This window comes from Thamnophis sirtalis, unplaced genomic scaffold (assembly GCF_051295495.1).
Source record: "Thamnophis sirtalis isolate CommonGarterSnake01/CBP01778 unplaced genomic scaffold, rThaSir2_p1.2 scaffold_6, whole genome shotgun sequence".
NCBI classification, from domain to species: domain Eukaryota; kingdom Metazoa; phylum Chordata; class Lepidosauria; order Squamata; family Natricidae; genus Thamnophis; species Thamnophis sirtalis.
This window is the reverse complement of record NW_028261386.1, coordinates 84,729,340-84,749,255: the sequence shown is the minus strand read 5'-3', so window position 1 is coordinate 84,749,255 and position 19,916 is coordinate 84,729,340. Positions and strand designations below refer to the sequence as shown.

The 19,916-nt window shown below is 40.6% G+C and overlaps 1 protein-coding gene across 2 annotated transcripts in view; it reads right to left on the bottom strand.

Annotated features, from left to right (window-relative positions):
• The window catches only part of SHPRH (SNF2 histone linker PHD RING helicase), a 66,074-nt gene extending 51,209 nt beyond the window's left edge, over positions 1–14,865 (bottom strand). For both annotated transcript variants that reach the window (XM_087718324.1, XM_087718325.1), the window contains exons 1-6: positions 14,726–14,865; positions 12,273–12,936; positions 7,748–7,877; positions 6,051–6,266; positions 5,047–5,125; positions 4,750–4,900 (exon numbers count right to left, since the gene is read on the bottom strand). In XM_087718324.1, coding sequence (XP_087574450.1) covers positions 4,750–4,900; positions 5,047–5,125; positions 6,051–6,266; positions 7,748–7,877; positions 12,273–12,911 — 1,215 coding nt within the window. In that variant the 5' untranslated portion in view covers positions 12,912–12,936; positions 14,726–14,865. The remainder of the gene's footprint in view (positions 1–4,749; positions 4,901–5,046; positions 5,126–6,050; positions 6,267–7,747; positions 7,878–12,272; positions 12,937–14,725) is intronic.
• Between the last annotated feature and the right edge of the window lie 5,051 nt (positions 14,866–19,916).

Below are 19,916 nucleotides of genomic sequence, written 5' to 3'. Positions count from 1 at the left end.
AACGAAGAAACTTCCTCTGGGGAAAGGTTAGAAAGTCCAGGACAAGGCCCCTCCGAATGGTGTTGAGGACCCACTTGTCTGATGTTATCTCCTCCCACCTGTCGGCGTACAGCCGCAGCCGACCCCCGATGGGAGGAACCCTGCGACCGTCACTTTCCCTTACGAAAGGGACGGGAGCTACCACTGTTGTTTCCGCCTCCTCGGAATGGTCTCCGAAAGGAAGACTGGGATTGGTTGGCACGAGCACCGAAGGATCTGTCTTGGTGCCTATCCCCCCCTGCCTGAAAGGATCTCTGGTAGGAAGAAAGGTGAGAGGATTGCCCTGTTTCCTGACTCCTGTAAGGTCTCTTACGAAAGGACCCCGCCCCTTTCCGGCCACCCCTTTTAAGGGTTGCCGGAAGGATCTTGCGTTTGTCTTTGGTTTCGGTGACAAACTTGTCCAGGGCCTCTCCAAACAGAAGGCCTCCCTTAAATGGGGCCGAAGCCAGCTTCGATTTGGCTTTCATTTCGGCTTGCCAATGTCTAAGCCATAGGAGGCGGCGTGAAGTGATATTGGAAGCGAGGGCTCTGGATGAGAATTTGGCTAGGTGGCATCCGCCGAGTCCTTGACAGCGGTAATAATTTTGGTTAACTCATGGCGCCATCTAGACTTCCTGGGTGGTGGCCTAGACCTGAGCTGGCGTAGCCAGAATAAGGTGGCCCTGATAAAGAAGGAGGCAGAGGTGGATGCCTTAATGGCCCAGGCAGACGCCATGTGCGTTTTCTGACACGCCTTTTCTGACCTTTTATCTTCTGCCTTTAGTCCCTCTAGGAGCTCAGCTGGCAGGTTTGAGTTGGAAGTTAGAGACACAACCGGGGCATCTACTTCAGAGAATTTCAGGATATCCTCCATTTTCCCCTCCAGGGCATACAGTGTCCTGTCCCCCCCACTGGGGTTGGTTAGCGTGCCTGGCTGTAGCCACTGGCGCTGCACCGTGTCAATAAAGAGGTCAGGCACAGGGATAACCTCAGGTGTTTCTACTGTCTCTTTGAATAGGCCATGCTTGTAATCCTTGGATGTAGAAGCCTGAGCAGCCTCAGGCCTGGAAGTGGGGCCTAACTCTGTGGCCGTCATGGCTTTGTGTAAGATTGATTTGAATAAGGACGGCTTAAACAGGCCAGTGAAGGCTGGTTTGTCAGGGGTAAGGTTTTCGTCTTCAGAAAGCACGAAAATTTCCCCTTCTTCCTGCTCAGAACTTGAAAGCCCAGAGTGAGATGGGCTGGAAGATGCAGAAGAGGATACAGGCTCTTTGAAGATGGAGGCCTTAGGCCTGCGCTTTTCCTTTGGGGCCTTGCTCTTGCGAGAGCCCCTGCATTTAATGCCCTCAGCTATCCCTTGGGAAATGGCTAAGGAAATTACCTCCCTCATCTCATCAGAAAGAGCAGGGCCTTTACCCCTCTTCAGGGGTAAGGTGGCGCAGTGGTTAAATGCAGCACTGCAGGCTACTGCTAGATCAGCAGTTCAGCGGTTCAAATCTCACCGGCTCAGGGTTGACTCAGCCTTCCATCCTTCCGAGGTGGGTAAAATGAGGACCCAGATTGTTGGGGGCAATATGCTGACTCTCTGTAAACTGCTTAGAGAGGGCTGAAAGCCCTATGAAGCGGTATATAAGTCTACTGCTATTGCTATTGCAGTTTCTGCTTGCTGGGCCTGCAATGGCTAGGCCTGCCTGAGCTGGATTCACCCTTTTCACACTGGGAATCCTGAATAGAATCACGTTCCTCTCCAATGGAGGAGCTAGGGGAGTCGGGGTACCCCCAAGAAGCTTCTGGAGACAGATCCCTGGACCTATAATCATCCCCAGACAAGAATTCACTGTCCCCAGGGGATTGGGCCTCACGATCAGGGGAAGCTGACTCCCTGCTGCGATGGTTCGGGCTAGGTTCTGGCTGATGGGACCTAGAAACCTCCCTGGGATCCACTGTGGCTCTTGGTGAAGACCTTTCATTGGAGCCCTTGTGCCCTTTGCCTTTTTTCACAGAGGGATCCAGCTTGCTGCGCTTGCTGGAGGGCCCTGCCTGTTCCCCTAAGGCCTCCCTGCATTCCTCTGCCATTTTCAGGTCACCCACGAGGCCTGGAAGATAGCTGGAGCTGGGATGGGCACGCGCTGGCCGAGGAGGCTCAAATGCGCTTGCAGAATCTTCAGGAGGGAAGAGCCGCCTGGGGGTCGGATTCCTTCCTCCCACCGCCCTCGGTTCCCCGAGACTTAGCTTTGTAATCAGGAGGGAGAGACTAGCTGGCTCCCCAGGCTAATCTCCAGCATCCCTGCGGCGTTCTGCAGTCGCTGAGGGCTGGCTGAGGCTCCGCTGAGGCTGTCTGGGCTCTCCGCTTCTCCTTCTTTCACCAAAGGCAAGGCTGGAGGGAATCAGTTCTCCACACGAGCCGCGCGTTCTCTTCTCAACGCGCTCCGAAGCGATCCAAAATGGCGGCGGCTGCGCGCGCAGCCTCCTCCCGCTCTTTTTTGCCTGACAGCCTTAAAAGCGTGCGAAGGTTCCAACCGTCGCTGCTGTTGCCGGGCAGAATCGAGCAGCTGAATGGCCCCTAGCTAGAAGGCCTGCAGAATCCCAAACCTCCGTTTGAGAGAATTTTCCTCTGGGGCTCAGTTGGGGAAGGTCTGCCACCACCCCTGCCGCTCCTGCCACTCGCCAGCCTCCGCTGGGCGAGGGGTTACAGTCCCCTGAAGCGCTTGCGACCAGCAGCTTCAGGGAAGCCTGGGTGCCCTCTTAAAGCGACACAAACCTCCAAGGCATTAATTTTGCCAGTTCTTGCAACAGATATAATTTTCTCTAATATGAGAATCCAAACGTGGTCCAAAGTGGGAAATTTTCCAGCCTATCTGACCTTAGACTGGAGCTCTCCCAAAACAGTCCCAATGGGCGGACTGAGTTTTCGAACTGAGCATGCAGAGGAAAAGGGAGGCGTGATCAACTAAAAAACATCACTCAGTCCAAGGGCAGATAGGCTGTGTTAACCCAGCATTGGACTCTCCGAGCAGTGCACTGGAGAACAGTAACAATTTATTAACACTGTAGAATTAAGGCTGAGAAAGGAAATTGTAAGAATTAAGCATTATTTCTAAAAGCAGTAATTAGAAATATTAATCTTTCACCAATTCAAATATACAGGTGTGGCATTGTTTATTCATGGGATTCTATTTCAACTGAACCATGAATAAGCCTGTGAAAAAGCATAATGTGCTTATGTGAAAAAGCTTGTCAGTCATTTTGTGCATGCATTGATACATAATGGACACTCTAGAAGAGATCTACATGACAAATACTAAATACACAAAATGTTTTATCCCATACAAAAAGTTCTGCCCTGCATTTTCCAGGAAGACATCCTTTCTCTTCTCTTCATAGCTATTGACTATTGGTAAAGTTATAATTGCAAATTGGTCAAATTAGCAAGCTTCAAATTCTGCAGATTGATAACCATTTTGCAACACTTTCTAATTGAACTGTGTTGTGAATAATACAAGAATACAGGAAACATTTTATAATAGGGTTATCATATTCTAGTTAACTTGATATTTTTAACAAAATAATTTCAAAAGTTTTAGTTGGAATTAGGTTTTCTCCAACGGTAAAGAAATATGCTGCAACCCTTAGAATATTGTTATTGCTTTATATTTTCAATATAAAAAGACTCAGACAAATTATTACAATACAGCTACACCATAACCAGAGTTATGTAATAGCATATGGTATAGAGCAGATTGATTTTGAACAATTTTCTTCATAAAACTAGTATGCATTTTCTCATGTGTTATACAGAAAAGAGACATTTCCAATATACTACCAATGAAACCATCCCCAAATGTTCTATTAAATTATCAGAATAATTACTAGTAATCAATTAAACTAATACATTTAACATTCAAGACTTAAGATTGAAATGTGACCCTGAAATCACAAGATGGATATTTATATGGTTCATTAACTGGTTAATGAACAGGTGACAAAACAAAGTAGAAATGCATAATAGAGAATGAAACAATTCTTCAACCATATTTGGATTCCTTTATGTAAATAATGTTACCAACAATTATCCTTGCTGAATTTATGAGCAAATATGTTTCTAATTTAGGAACTGGCAAACTCCAGAATAAATGCTAAGGCCCTTAAATAAAGCAATTTTTAAATCACCAGTATTTGTGAGATACTGCAGATTTTTTAAAATGCCTGCGCCAGTGTGTCGCATTGTATGGTGTTCCAGGAACAGAAACAGAAAAGATGACCAAACACTGGGCTAGACAGTGAAAAATTCAGGGGGTAGTAAAGTATCAATGTTTGAAGAAGACTAAAAAGAAATGAATGTGCAAGCAGACTGTTTACTGCTCTTAAGAGGGTAGATGAATTGGAAATGGAAAACAATGTTAATATATGGATTGGGGAAGGAGGAAAATAATGCTTAACAATGAAGACTGATAGTTGTGAATCCTGTAGAATTATGTTGTGACATGATGTTCTACTTCATTCTAGTTTTTCTAGCATATTACATTAACAACTGAATCTTTCCTCTTGATGCTAATTATAAAACAAAAATAAAAGGGTCATAGAAAATTGTTTTACAAACTTCAAAGGCAACAGATTTAGGAGAAATAATTGCTTACATATTCCAATTATAACTTTCAATTACAATCAGTGGACTGAATAAGATTTGAATATTGGAATAGTTTTTATCCACCCACAATGAAAATTTCTCACCTCTGGTAACATCAGAGCATCTTGTCTGAGATCCTTACGAGTGTGTGACAAAATAAGAGCCAAGACTTCTACTGTTTTTCCAAGGCCCATCTCATCTGCTAATATTCCTCCAGGCCAACAAGGCCCAGCAACAGGTCGATCACGGATTACACTGAAAATAAAATAAATATAGATTTTTGTTACAAATTCAACCGACCTACTGAATTCAACATTTAGAATTCTAAATACATCATCAGTTACACTCAATTATTTCAATGTTCTGCTTTTGGACATAACATTAAAGCAATCTATTCTTACCAGCCAGTAAAAGGATTATAATAGAGCTTCAGCCCATCTAGAGTAATACATTCTCTCCATAAGTAGTGGAGGGCATTATCTGATGAAAGAAAAGAACAAGGCAATGAGATTCATTGAACTTCATATCTCCTTAAACTTGAAGGTGCAAACTGAAGTTCTGAGGAAGGACATTCCTCATTATATAGCAATAGCAATAGCAGTAGACTTATATACCGCTTCATAGGGCTTTCAGCCCTCTCTAAGCGGTTTACAGAGAGTCAGCATATTGCCCCCAACAATCTGGGTCCTCATTTTACCCACCTCGGAAGGATGGAAGGCTGAGTCAACCCTGAGCCAGTGAGATTTGAACCGCTGAACTGCTGATCTAGCAGTAGCCTGCAGTGCTGCATTTAACCACTGCGCCATCTATGCAATCATTTTAACTAAATTAGTACTTGATGTAAAAATACAGGTAGTCATCACTTACTGACCGAAGCTAAGACCGACAACTCTGTGGCTAAGCAAAACGTTGTAAAGTGAAACCATACCAACATATGAGATCAGTTCCAGCTGTGATCAAGTGATTCACCAGTGGATGTTACGCACAATGGCTCATGACTGCAACTTGCAACTTTGTGCTAACTGCAATCCTTCCCCACAATATAAAAGCACTCCATAAAATCTCTTCTTACAATGTTTGTGTTTCTAAAACTGTTTGGAATCTCTCTGAGTGGCTATTCTTAACTAGAGGGCTCCATGGATTATTAAGGGGGTGTCATTTTTTAAAGAAACAAATGCTAGATTAGAATGTCACTATTGATACGTTTAAGGACTGCTTATTTAATATACAACAGTTTATATGTTGACCTTTCTATTGATCTACTATGTAAACTGACCATTGTATTTGCTAATATTTTTTTAGCCAAAAAAAGGATCTAACAAACTCCTCATAGTACATGATCATGTATTCTACTATTAACATGTTCAATATATATGTATACATCTTGCTATATTGAGATACTTACCATTGGTAGGTATATTTCTAAAGTTCTCACGTTGCAGCATCCAATTTACAGCCTCACTTTGATATGGCCTGAGAACAGGAATCAATGCAGAATGTTGTACATTTTCCTTTAAAAAATGTAACTCTTTTTGGTGTACATGCCTCACATAATCATACAGCTCTTCAATATTTTGCCGTTCTATATCTCTATCAGATTCCTCATCTTCTTCCAGAATGTCTAAAAAATGTGCAATGTTATTGGCTATTAGTAACATTATAAATATTTTAAGTACATAAGAAATAAAAAGATGAAAAAATATCTGCATATTAAAAACATAATAATTGAGTGCAACAATGCTTTCAGGCTTTCAAGGAGGGATAAGAAAACAACACCTCAAAATACAAATATATGAACAAATGTCTGATGAAACAATGATGTTGTGAATTGACTACAAAAAATATATGGTGATATTTAAGTTTGTGAACCTATTTGAATATTGAATTTTCAATATTTCTCTATAAATATGACTTAAAACAGTGTCTGTTTTCCCTACAAATCCTAAAACTAGATAAAGAGAACGAAGTGTGTCTGAGAATGCATTTGGCAGCATCTTGACTGAAATGTTAATGAGATGAAAACAAATTGAAAGTGGTAGTATGGTTTTTTGCTGGGCAGAAGACGCAGACCAGATTCTTGTTCTGCTATTCACTGAGAAAGTTAATTTATTGAACTTGTATTGATTTTTAAAAAATGTACAATAAAGTGAATAGCCTTGAATTAGAGAATCTTTGTTTGAATATAGAGTTGAAGGTTGATTGCTGAATTGGATTTATTTAGATTTGGAAGACTACCTGACTCCCAAATAATTCTGGGCAACTCACATTGTTAAAAAAAAAGGAGGGGGAGAGAACAATTGGTTCCACCACAAAATCGCGGAGGACAAAATCGCGCTTGACGAAAGCGCGCATTTGATGTCATCACAGCGCGACGAAAACATCGCGCTGTGATCGAAAAATGTAAAAATAAAGCTAAAACCTTCCCCTAACCCCCCCAAACCTAACCCTAAACCTAACCCTAAACCTAACCCTTAACCTAACCCTAAATCTAACCCTAAACCTAACCGTTAACGTAACGAAAAACCTAACGCTAACCCTTAACCTAACGCTAAACCTAACGCTAATGCTCTAAACCTGACCCTAACCCTTAACCTAACCCTAACCCTAACCCTTAACCTAACCCTTACCTTTATGTGAATCGGCTTGCTTTAATTTTAATTTTATTTCAATTTTTAATTTTTTTCATCGCGCTGTGATGACGTCACATGCGCGCTTTCGTCGAGCGCGATTTTGTCCTCCGCGCTTTTGACGGGTCACGGAACAATTAGATAAGAATCTAATATAAATCTATATATTTATAAGATTACACACACTTCCACAAAACACCCAAACTAATGATAATATTCCAAATTGTCTGTAATAATATTGTCACTACTCCAAATATATCTAGTTCATTCTCTTTAATTTCTTAGGTGCCAAATTTATATTGAAGAATTGACCAAAAGCTGCAATTCCTAAAAGAATTTTAAGTAAATGGCCAAAACTTAATATAGAAAAAACTGGCAAACAAACAATGGCACAGATTCTACCAGAATTCATAATTAAGTGATAATGTCATTCATAAACACATTTTTAAGGATCTGGCCTGAAAAATATGATTACCTGGAATTGCAAAGTGATAAAATATTTCCATCAGTTTCTGAAGGAGTTGATTGGACTTCCTTATTCTTCCCCCACCATCGCTAAGGAATTCTAACTTACTTATGCCAAGTTCAAGAAGATATATTCCAACCTGTGAATTAAATGTTCATGAAAAAATGTTCAAACAAACTTTAGAATACACAATAAAATGTGGGAAAAGTAATTTAATATAATTAGGAAATAAGCAAAGAAGAATAAAAATAACAACAAATGAAATCATAGTGAGAATATTAAAGCTGCCTTTCTCAATCTAATTTTACTCAAATATACTGAACCAATTCTTAAAACAATTCATCAAGACTGGTTGGAATATGAGAACTAACATATTTATAATGAAAGGGATATCAGGTTATACAATGGTTCATTAAAAATAGTGTAAGTAATTTAACAGGCTAAGTTATAAAGATATGAGAGGTCCTTGGTGCTCTCTGAGCTGGCTTTTGTTCTTGCAGAAGTTTCATTACCCAAACTAGGCAATATCATCAATGTTAGTAAGGAGTGGCTTACCTGCAGGGGTGGGTTCCTCCCGGTTCGCACCGGTTCTTGCGAACCTGTTCGTCAGTGAACCCGGAAGTAATTAACTTCCGGGTTCCTAGCTCCTAGCCCCTGTCGCTGGGTGCCTACAGGGTTTTTCTTTTTAAAAAAGCCTCTCCGGATGATCTTGAAAACCTGCAAGGTTGCTTTGGAAGGGGACAGATAGGCAGATTCCCCCTGCCCCCCTCCCTGGGTGCCTGCAGGGTTTTTCTTTTTTAAAAAGCCTCTCCGGATGATCTTGAAAACCTGCAAGGTTGCTTTGGAAGGGGACAGACAGGCAGATTCCCCCTGCCCCCCTCCCTGGGTGCCTGCAGCCTTAAAGCAAGCGTTTGCACAATAAAGAAAATCTCGCGAGCGAGAGAAGTTCTTAACTGCTTTTACTGTGAAGTTTCGGAAGCTTCCAAGGCTACAGGCAATCAGGAATGGGGTGGGGGAATGCCTCGCAGGTTTTCAAGATCGTCTGCAGAGGCGTTTTTAAAAAGAAAACAGTCTTCTTGGGAGGGGGAATGGGCTGCGCTCCTGGTTCTGGGGATCCCCCCCCCAAAAAAAGACCAGCTTCCCATCTCTCCAAATCTTGTGGCTTTTCAGGATTTTCTTTTTAAAAAAGCCTCTCCGGATGATCTTGAAAACCTGCAAGGTTGCTTTGGAAGGGGACAGATAGGCAGATTCCCCCTGCCCCCCTCCCTGGGTGCCTGCAGCCTTAAAGCAAGCGTTTGCACAATAAAGAAAATCTCACGAGCGAGAGAAGTTCTTAATTGCTTTTACTGTGAAGTTTCGGAAGCTTCCGAGGCTGCAGGCAACCAGAGATGGGGTGGGGGACTGCTGCCTGTCTTCCTCCTCCCAAAGCAACTTCGCAGGCTTTCAAGATCATCTGCAGAGGCGTTTTTAAAAAGAAAATGGTCTTCTTGCGAGGGGGAATGGGCTACACTCAGAGGAGCCGGCGCTTGGGGCACCCTGAAACAACACATCCCCGCCGCCTCGTTCTACTCAGCAAGCGGGGACATCCCGTCTGTGCCCACTTCTGCTGCCACCACCTCCGCTCCCAAACGCAACTGTCAGCTGTGAGCAGGTGACTGAAGCTGCTGCTTGCAGTCATTTACGGCTGCAGATAGATTGTGCCTGTAGCGGGAAGCTCTTCGCCCTGTGAGAGCTCCTCTCCAGCACTCCTAGTTTGGTAACATCATCAGTGCTAGAAGGGAGTGGGGTTGGGGGGAAGGAGGAGAAAGTTAGGACAAAAAAGAAAAAGATAAGGAGGGAGAGGACTGTGGGGTCCTTTGGTGTTCTCTGAACGTGGTAGTTTTTAATTAGTTTAGGGAATTTTTATTTATTTATTGTTTATAGAATGTTTATTACAAGAAATATTATTCCTTTTTGCAAATGTTTTATTTGTGATGCAATATGTTGCTTTTAAGTGTTTAGACCAGGTTTATGTGTCTCAAAGTGGCTGCTTTTCTATGGGCAGGCCAGGTTTGTTGCAAGGCAGTGTGTTTCACCCTCCTTGTTTAGGTAATTCTGAGGTGGTTGATGGTTCTGTGAGTGCCTGTCCTTTATAATTTTCCACATTGCCTTGATGGTTTTTATTCCAGTGACTTTGTCTTTCCTCTTCTTAGGCTTAGGGAAAAAAAACTGGTTTCATTGGCAGTCTTTTTTGGGGGGGGGAGGGGGGATTTTTATTTTTTTGGTGTTTTCCTAGCACTGTCATAGTTTGTGGGTGTGGGTGGGTGTGTAATGTCCCACAGTTATCTATGCACTAATAATGATCTAGTAATATTAATAATATCTAGTAATTAGTAATATCTAGTAATAACATCGTCTTGGCCACTCCCACCAGGTCACATGGGTGGCAGGCCACTCCCATCCGGTCACATGGGTGGCAAGCCACTCCCATCCGGTCACATGGGCAGCAGGCCACTCCCACAAAGGAGGCCACGCCCACAGAGTAGGTTCGAACAATTTTTGAAACCCACCCCTGCTTACCTGCCAGTGTTGGTGGGGTGGTCTTAGAGATTCTTTGGTTGGGCTGTTTGCTCTTGGCTTCTTTGGCAGTTTCTTGACCCAAACAAAGAATTTCTAAGACTACCCCCACCAACACTGGCAAGCAAGCAAAATATAAAGCTGAGAGCACACAGCACTCCTTACTAGCACTGATGATGTTACATAGTTTGGGTAATGAAACATCTGCAAGAAAACAAGCAAGCACAGAGAGCACTAAGGACCCCACATATTAACCAGAATTGGAAAAAGTGCTTGTCTTTTCTTCTTACAAATTCACTCTGGTTGCCTTAATAAAAGCCTCACACATCACAATGCAAATTAAACAAAGAGGTTTTAGCACAGGTTTCTGCTTAGATCCCCACTAGGGTCATTGCCTAGGGGAAAGCTATGCTTTCAGTGTAATTAGGCATTGTCCAGACTATTTCCTTTATTAGTTATAATATATTTTAATATTTTCCTAAAAATTGAAATTATAACTATTATTTGTGATTCGCAAGGAAGTATATTCCAATTATTAGCTGCAAGAGAAAAGAAAGCTGGACACATCCTATTAACAAAGCAAATGGTCTTGAACAGTGGATCTCAACCTTCCTAATACCGCAACCCTTTAATACAAGTTCCTCATGTTGTGATGACCCCCAACCATAACATTATTTTCTGTTTTCCGTATTTTTAAAAAATATGTGTTTTCCGATGTCTTAGGTGTCCCCTGTGAAAGGGTCATTCGACCCCCAAAGGGGTCCCAACCCACAGGTTGAGAACCGCTGGTCTTGAGAATCCTGGATGAAGATAACTAAAGGCTAAATATATTTAGTGAAGGAGGCTCATAATTAAATACCAAAGAGTTATTGGCATTAACCATAATGTAATTAATAATATAATAGCAATAGCAGTTAGACTTATATACCGCTTCATAGGGCTTTCAGCCCTCTCTAAGCGGTTTACAGAGTCAGCATATTGCCCCCAACAACAATCCGGCTCCTCATTTTACCCACCTCGGAAGGATGGAAGGCTGAGTCAACCCTGAGCCGGTGAGATTTGAACAGCCGAACTGCAAAACTGCAGTCAGCTGAAGTAGCCTGCAGTGCTGCATTTAACCACTGCGCCACCTCGGCTCTAATCACTGCGCCACCTCGGCTTTAATTAATGATTTGCATTTCATTTTCCATGATATAATAATTGCTATAAGTGGTATTTAAACTAGCAGAGTAGGAAAAATAAATAAGCTGTTTCACAGTTTCAATGAAATGCAGTAATGGTATTGAGGGAGTTAAACTGAAATTAAAGAAAATGTTAGAAAAGCTAATAATTAACTTATAAAATGTGGTTTGTTCACTTTCTAACTTTTTAAAAAAATAATAAAATTTGCTAAATTTAAAAAATGTTAATGATTTTGTAAAAGAATTGTTTATAACAATATGGCTATATCAAAAGCATTTCCTTTTTAATTAGTTAGTAACTTATATTATATACACACAAACACACATTAATTTACTTAGTAAAGATTTCAGTTAAAGTTAAAAGCCAATTTACAGGTAAAGAATTCCTCAAGCTTAAAGAAATAGGCAAGTTATAAGTCTGTATAATAAGTTATAGTTCCTCTACAGGAAGGAAATTTTATTAGCACATGCCAACAGAAAATTTAAAGCATATGAAAACTGTATTCTCTAAGATATGCTGGGGCAAATCTTTTTATTATTTTAGGTGTCATAATTAACATTTTATTCAGAGATGCTAGTTAATAGATCCTGCAAAAGAATAAAATCTAGTAAAATCTATTATGTATATAGAATAAATTGAACTGAAGAAAAGATTCCTGTCTTTGATACTAACATATTTTCCATGTACATATAAAACACATTAGTCACAATATTCTATTCAAGCACCTTTCTACATATTCTTACTTTCAAATATATTCAGCAGTAGATATATTCTATTAATTATATAAATTTACTACCTTTACAGAACGAGTATCTCCAGAACTTTGATACAGTACAATTATTTTTTTCTTCTGCAGCCACATTAAATTTTCCATAATTTCATTATTTAAAGATGATTCAACTAAAACATCTAGTTCGTAAATACTCGGTAATGATTCTTCCCCTTTGTCCACTTTTATAATATCATTTTCATGGACAAGAAGATGCAGATGATCACTAAATTCTGCTGTCATCAAGGTCAACCCTTTTTTCTGGATATTGCCATTTAAATGTTGTTCAGGAAGAAGCTGGAGTGTAAATTCTCCAAGCAAAGTTTTCCAGGGAGAATCAGGCTGATAAGGAAGTATCAAGATATTTAGCTGTATTGCTATAGATAGCAATGGATGACAAGAATCTTCTACTTCATCTAAGACTGTTGAGAAATTTGGGGATTTGGTGTTCTTTTCTCTGTGAGTCAAGTCTTCATCCGCACTATCATCATTTATCACAATATGTACAGCAGAAGTTGAACTTGTACCAGCAACAGGATGGTCTTCATCCATGACATCTACATCTATCATGTCATTTTTTTGGTCATCATGCATATTCCAGCAGAGTTGCTTCTTTTTTTCTTCATTCATCCTCATGGGAGGAGCACACTTTCGACGGCGACTCATTTTGATAGTTCACCACTGCTAAAAGCTGTAACATAGATAAATGCCAGTCAACTTAGGAATGGAGCATTATATTTTGATTTAAAAAGAATCTGGAACATTGGCCAAAGATTTATTTTAGACATATCTTCTAGTAATAAACCTTGCCCCCCCCCCTCTCCAGACTTGTTCACTTTGGGGTTCAGCATCAGAACTTTTGGTCTGTGAAAAAGCTAGTCTTTTCATGGAATTCAGAGAAATTGCTTTTAAAAGCACATCTCATTTGTTATTTTACTTTCAGAAGTATATCAGAATGAATACATCTTATGGTCTCTAGGATACTGTTCCAGAAAACATAGAAATGCATTATCCAAGGCAATACATTAAAAATCTTTGTATTACATGTGCTTATTGGCATTTATCTTTTCCAGACACATCTTAACAGTACTATTTGTGTGTGTGTCTGTGTGTGTTTGAGAGGGAAAGGGGGGGGGAGAAAATGTGAAGTAGTAAGAAAACATGGCCAAGAATTTGAAATAATATTAAAATCTAGTCAATTCTTCTGCCTTTGCTTTTACTGGATCAGAAAAACACTAACTTTTGTCACTCTTAGACATAATTACCATTTAATGCTTTTTGAGACTAAATGTTTAAGGGGTCATGTTTAAGGGATCACAGAATGGTGGTGTTCCAATTCTTTCTTATATTTTCTCAGTCGTTTATGTAATATCATTTATAAAATTAAAAAGTTGCTTCCTAAAGGTGAGGGAATAATTGCAGAATGTACAAATTGCTAGAGCCTCCAATCCTTGCTAACTTTTAAAGCTTTTCGGCATATTTTCACTCCAATTCTCATTCTGTCTTTACAACTTACTGATCTTATTTATTTATTTATAGGCTTAATGGGCTATCCATTCACTAGATAACTAAAAGTCACTTGGTTTCACTTTTTTTAAGGCATGCTGATGAGACACAATATGGCCTCAAACAACTGAGGTAATATATCTGCTTTGCATCGGCAATCTTGAAAAGTTTTTCATTCTGATTTGTCTTTTCTGTGCAGTAGACTGCTACCGAAAACCCCAAAAAGAGTAGGCTGAAGAGGCAAAGTTGCTTTTTCAAGAGGCAACTGGACTTTCTGGCTTTTCTTTGATGACATTTGCTTCTCATAAAAGGAGCTTCTTCAGCTCTGATGGTGGGGAATGGAAGGACTTATACTCCTTGCAGACAGCTGGTCATTTGACTTCTTTTAGTGAAAGCAACAGGATGCATTCTTTTTTCATTAAAAATGCAAATGACCACAGACGACAGAGAATGAGGTGGCTGGATGGAGTCACCAAAGCAGTAGGCATGAGCTTAAATGGACTCCAGAGGATGGTATAGCACAGGAAGGCCTGGAGGAACGTTGTCCATGGGGTCGCGATGGGTCGGACACGACTTCGCAACTAACAACAACAAAGTAACAAGCTGTTTTAAAGTGTAACTATAAGTAGATGTTTCCATCACATCCAAAGGGAGGGGCGAGAATACAACACGTTTATTTCAAGTCAACTTCCTAGGGCCCCGTGAGGCAGAGGCGGCTGTCCTTTCACTGCACTGCAGGAATGCAAAGAAGGCTGGTGCCGGGTGTACACAACGAAGAACCTAAGAGATTATCTCCTCTTTCCGCAGACACCGAGAGGCAGGCGGTCAGGGAAAAACCGCCGGGAGATACGGAGACAACAGAAGACGGGGAGGGGGGGGGATACAAAGGCTTCGGGGCCGCCGCTGCTAGTGGGTGGAAGCACCGGAAAGAGACGAAATGAAGCCGCCGAGAGATGCTCCTCGGACCAACGTACCTGACAGTTCAAGTAGCTTGCACTCCCTTCTGGATGTCCCTTCAGGAAACCGCGCCTCTGGCCGTCGTAACCGACCAACCGCCTCCGAACGGACCACCGCGGAAGGACGGGGGGGAGGAGGCGTACCAGCGAACGTCCCCTTCTCCCTCCCCCTCCCCAGGCGAAACCAAAGCCGGCAGGTATATGCCAACCGATAGGCTGCAAAGGCCCAGGCAGGCTCCGCCCTCGCCGGCTGGCGCGCGGGCGCCGGAGATGTGACGCCGTAGCGTCCTGAGTCGTGCGTGCCCGCGCGCGTTCGGCCGTCCGGGAGAATGTCGGTTTGATTTGGGGAGGACGAGAGGGGAAGGGGTGGCGAGCTGCTGCAGCGCCTCCTCTCGGTTGGTTCTGCGGTAGAAGGTTTGAAATTTAGCGCGAGCTAAAAGACGGAGGGATCTCCGGGAAGAAGTCGCTTCTTCCAATGCGATTGTGCCCCGTGTGTGCTTTTTAGGGGCTGAAATATACTAAAATAGCTGTAGGCTTGGCAGATCTCGAAAAAGCTATAAACGTGGTCGGACTTGTTTAATATTTGAATGAGAGGCTGTGGGAAAATCCAGGAGGAGAAATAAACAAATAAATCAATTTATTCGTACCCATTTACTGTGTTTATATTTATGTTTATACTTATACCTGTTATTTTTTTACATGTTTGACAAAATAAATAAACAAACTTAATTGCCCAAAAAAACCCCGCGCGAACATAAATTAAACAAGTTCGATTAGAACAATATTTCTCAGCCTCAATAACTTAAAAGGTGTTGGATATTGATAGTGTGGTTAATTGTTGGTTGGAGAATTCTGGGAGTTGAAGTACCGATATCTTAAAAGTGTTTGAGATTGAAAAACACTGGACTAAAGTAACTTCATCCTCCGTGGACCATCTGAATGATCTTTGCATTTACATTCGTGCATTATTCCTATCCTGCCAATTCTTTCCGTGCAAACTCAAACTTTCCACATAACCAGATTTTTTTTCCTTACAAAAATCTTAGGATGAGAAACCCCAAAGACAAAATTGAGTTAGAAAATCAAGGAGTATATGAAATCCCATGCACCACCTGCCCCACAACATACATGGACAAACCAACAGAAGAATAAGTGCACGCATTGAAGAACACAAAAACGCAATCAGAAAAGAGGAACCAACTTCTTCCCTGGTCCAACACCTTAAAGCCACAGGACATAAAATTGACTTCAAAAAGACCAGAACTATTGCCAAGGCTGAACATTTTAACAACAGAATAATCAGAGAAGCCATCAAGATAGAAAAACGCCCACAAAGCATGAACAGGCGGGACGATACCTCCCGCCTGCCAGCCATTTGGAAGCCTGCCCTTATTGATAAACGAATCCTTAACATGATGAATGACACCAGGCCTAGATAGATAGATAGATAGATAGATAGATAGATAGATAGATAGATAGATAGATGATAGATAGATAGATAGATAGATAGATAGATAGATAGATAGATAGATAGATAGATAGATATAGGTTTAGTGAATTAATGATATAGTAGCTGGCAGTGGTACTGAACCCAATCCTATAATCATTACATCAAATTGATTTGATGAATTGATGTTGTCCACATTGTTTCTGGAATGCATCATTATGAAAAGGAATGCATCATTGCAAGAAGTTTAGGTAAGCTCAGGTTTTTCCACTGGTAGTGTGATGCCAATTTCCTTTCCTCACAGAGTCTCTTATCCACTTAGTACATGCAGCTCTGAATCACACAGGTGTCTTAACATATTTTACATGTACAATGAAAACGTGAACAGACTGAGTTTCTCTTCGCCTGTCAACACAGCACTGTACATCCTGTGTTAATATCCAAAACACTTCCTCCGCAGTGCCATCCTGCCATTTTTCCCTCAAGAACATGCCATGAAAACATCACAAGTTTGTGCTTATTCCCAGGATAAGATAGAAATGATTCATTTAGCTATATTTTAACGTGTTCCTTTAATTCAGACAGTTATTGATAGGAGATAATATTGAGCTGTTTTCACATACTAGTGAATCATGTGTGACACCTTTAAAGATGAGAAATTAAGCATGATAGTGTAAGAAATATATTTTACTAAATTCGTACTGGAGAGCAAATAGATTCTAACTTTCTATACTAAACCGAATGGAGCTCAAGTAAGATATAAGTATTCATAACCCTTTCAACTGTCCATATGGTATCATTGTCAATCCTAAAGGGAGCTATTGTAATCCAGGTCAGATTGTTTTTTCTATTTAGCCCACGTCTGACTGATAGCAACCCATTAACATATGAGATGGAGTTTTCATGCTGAGACGATGTTAAGGCCAGAGGCCAGAATTTGAATTTTGCAACCAAGTTGTTTTGCCACCCAAATTTACATTCTGCAAAAAAAAAAAAGGGGGGGGGATACATGGAGAAAAAATCATTTTTATAACATGTGCAAATTCCTTGGCTTGGCTGCTGTTTATAGCAGGTTAGAGGTGGTTAAAACTAGAAAATCCCAGACTTGTAGTCTAGATTGGGCAGCTGAAAAAGAAAGATCTGGGAAAAAAACTAGAAAACCACTTCTGCATTTTTGCCAAGAGAATCAAACAGACATGTCTATGTAGACACCATAGCAAGGTTAAACCATGGCTTAACCTAAGCTATACAAAGTTTTGAGACAAGTTGTGGGCCATCAAAGGTATCTTTCTGCAATCACAATTAACTTCACCAGTTGAAAATTTGTCCTCAGAATCTTTGATGATTCTTAAAGACTGAGGGCAAAATAATAGTATTTCTGTTCCCTTTCTTCTTTCTTTAGTTGTCCTTATTTCAGTTTGATCTAGTGATTAAGACACCAGGCTAGAAAGCAAGAGACCATGAGTTCAAGTCTCACCTTAGCCATGAAAGCCAACTAGATAATTTTTGGACCAATTACTTTCTCTCAGTCCAACCCATTCACAGAGTTGTGGGGAAAATAGGACTAGGATATGTTTGCCGCCTGGAGTTATTTGTAACAACAATAAAAGTAGAATACAAATAAATAACCTGCACTTTGGTCCTTATTGACGCTAGGCAGTCTATAAATATGAAAAAAAGCATAAGACTATAATACATTTTAAAACTTCAATAACAGAAAGAGGAATATCAAATAATGAGAAACACAAACAAAGTCAAAACTCCCAGGTAAACTAGGGAGGAAACAGGAGTGGATGAACTAATTCTACTTTATTGTAAAGCAACATTAACAGAATCTTGCCAGTCTGAAGATACAGACTTCCCACTGTCATTTTTAATTGCTTGATGCAATATGGTGGACCTTTATAAATTTCATTCTCCGATCATTAAGTCATTGGAGTCCTCTATCTCTCTTTGATTGTTTCCTGGGTAGCATCTCTTGGCGCCTTTCCCAGGGTCATTCATACATTACATTACACAGGTACATATTGGTGCTGGTGACTCTTACAGCCAGTTTTGTTGGTTTAATGCCCTAGTGATTGATGTGCGTAAGAAAATTGCAAATACTGTCATAGCACTTAGAAATTATATTTTAACTGACAGTAGTGCCTTAATCTTATAGTATAGGTCTGGGGTCCCCAACCCCCAGGCCGTGGACCTGCACAGGTCATGGCACGGTTGAAATGGCCATGCAAACAATCAAAGCCCTACCTGTGGAATACAGCCAGCACATGAAGCCATGCTCCCTCCAGTCCATAGAAAAATATCTCTCCCTGGTGTCCAAAAGGTTGGGGGGCACTGGTATAGGTCTACCTGATCATCTGAATTATTGAATCATAGTTTTGAATCAGCTTCTCCATGTATGAGGTAATAATTCCCTCCCCTAACAAAAACCTTGTCCTTAATAATAACAGCTTTTCAGTTCCAACAATTAGGTTAATAGCTTAGACTAAACCATGGTTTGTTGAACTCATTTATTCATTCTTTAAAGTTATACTGGTAATTACCAAAATATTTTGTTGCATTAAGGATTTAATCTTCTCACCCACAGGTAACTTTGAATAATAATAATACACTTTCCTGGATTTCGAGGATAAGATTCAATTCTTATCAAAGGACTGAGCTGGGCTTTTTTCTACAATTATTTTCCAAAAACAAAACCTTTAGCAGCCTCAGGCTCGTAGCGTACTCTAAAGTTATTTTGAAAAAATTAAAAATAGTCTGTTTTCCAAGTGTGGGTTTTTCCCCACCTATGAGCACAGATAACATTATGATTATCTTCTGAATAAACCTAGAGCTAATCCAATGAACTGTGTTCAATATATAGGTGACTGTTTATGCAATTCATTTATTTACTATGCTGCTAAATTCTGGAACAGCATGAGTTGTTTATATCCATTTAATCAATATCAGGGGGGGGGAAAGAAGAAACCCTCGTGGATCACAACAAAGATGTATCACCAAAATGGGAGTTAATCATCCTGGTGCCCAAATGGTGGTCTAGACAACCACCATTTATACTCTGCTTCAACAAAATATAATTGTCCTCAAGTTATGACCACCCATTCAGTGACCATTCAAACTTGGGACAATGTTGATTGATGAGGACTTAGTCCCCAGAATTCCAGCAATCTCAGTGTCCCTGTGATGACATAACTATGATTCAGGAACTCGGTGCCTTACTCATGAATATGACATTGTGGCAGGTTACAATCACATGGTCCCAATTTCCAATGTTCCCTGCTGACTTCCCACAAACAAAGTCAATGGGGATGCCAACAGGAAGTTGGAAGTCGTGTGGTCCTCCCTTAATAACCCACCCAATCCTCACTTTATGATAGCAACTGGGACTGCCAGAATTGCCACCTTTACTGTTCATGATGGTGAGCTCTATGACCAACTGCTTAGCAACATCCATTCCAGTCTTAATTGCCACTGTAACCCAAGGACTAACTGTAATAAGTATTCATTACTAAAGACATCTATTACCTCAGAAAGTAAAAGAAGAAAGATTATTTTATATGTTGCACTTATTTTTATTCTGCCTTTGTCAATAACCTCAGAAAACACCAAAACAAGTTTAAAGTAATATAAATAGGGAGAAGATTTCTAGCACAAGAGGGATTCCTAAGAGGTGTTACTTCTGCACATTAGTTTGCGGTAGCACATCTATTAATAAAAATAAAAAGGAAACTCTACCTAATGTAATCAATACTTTCTCAG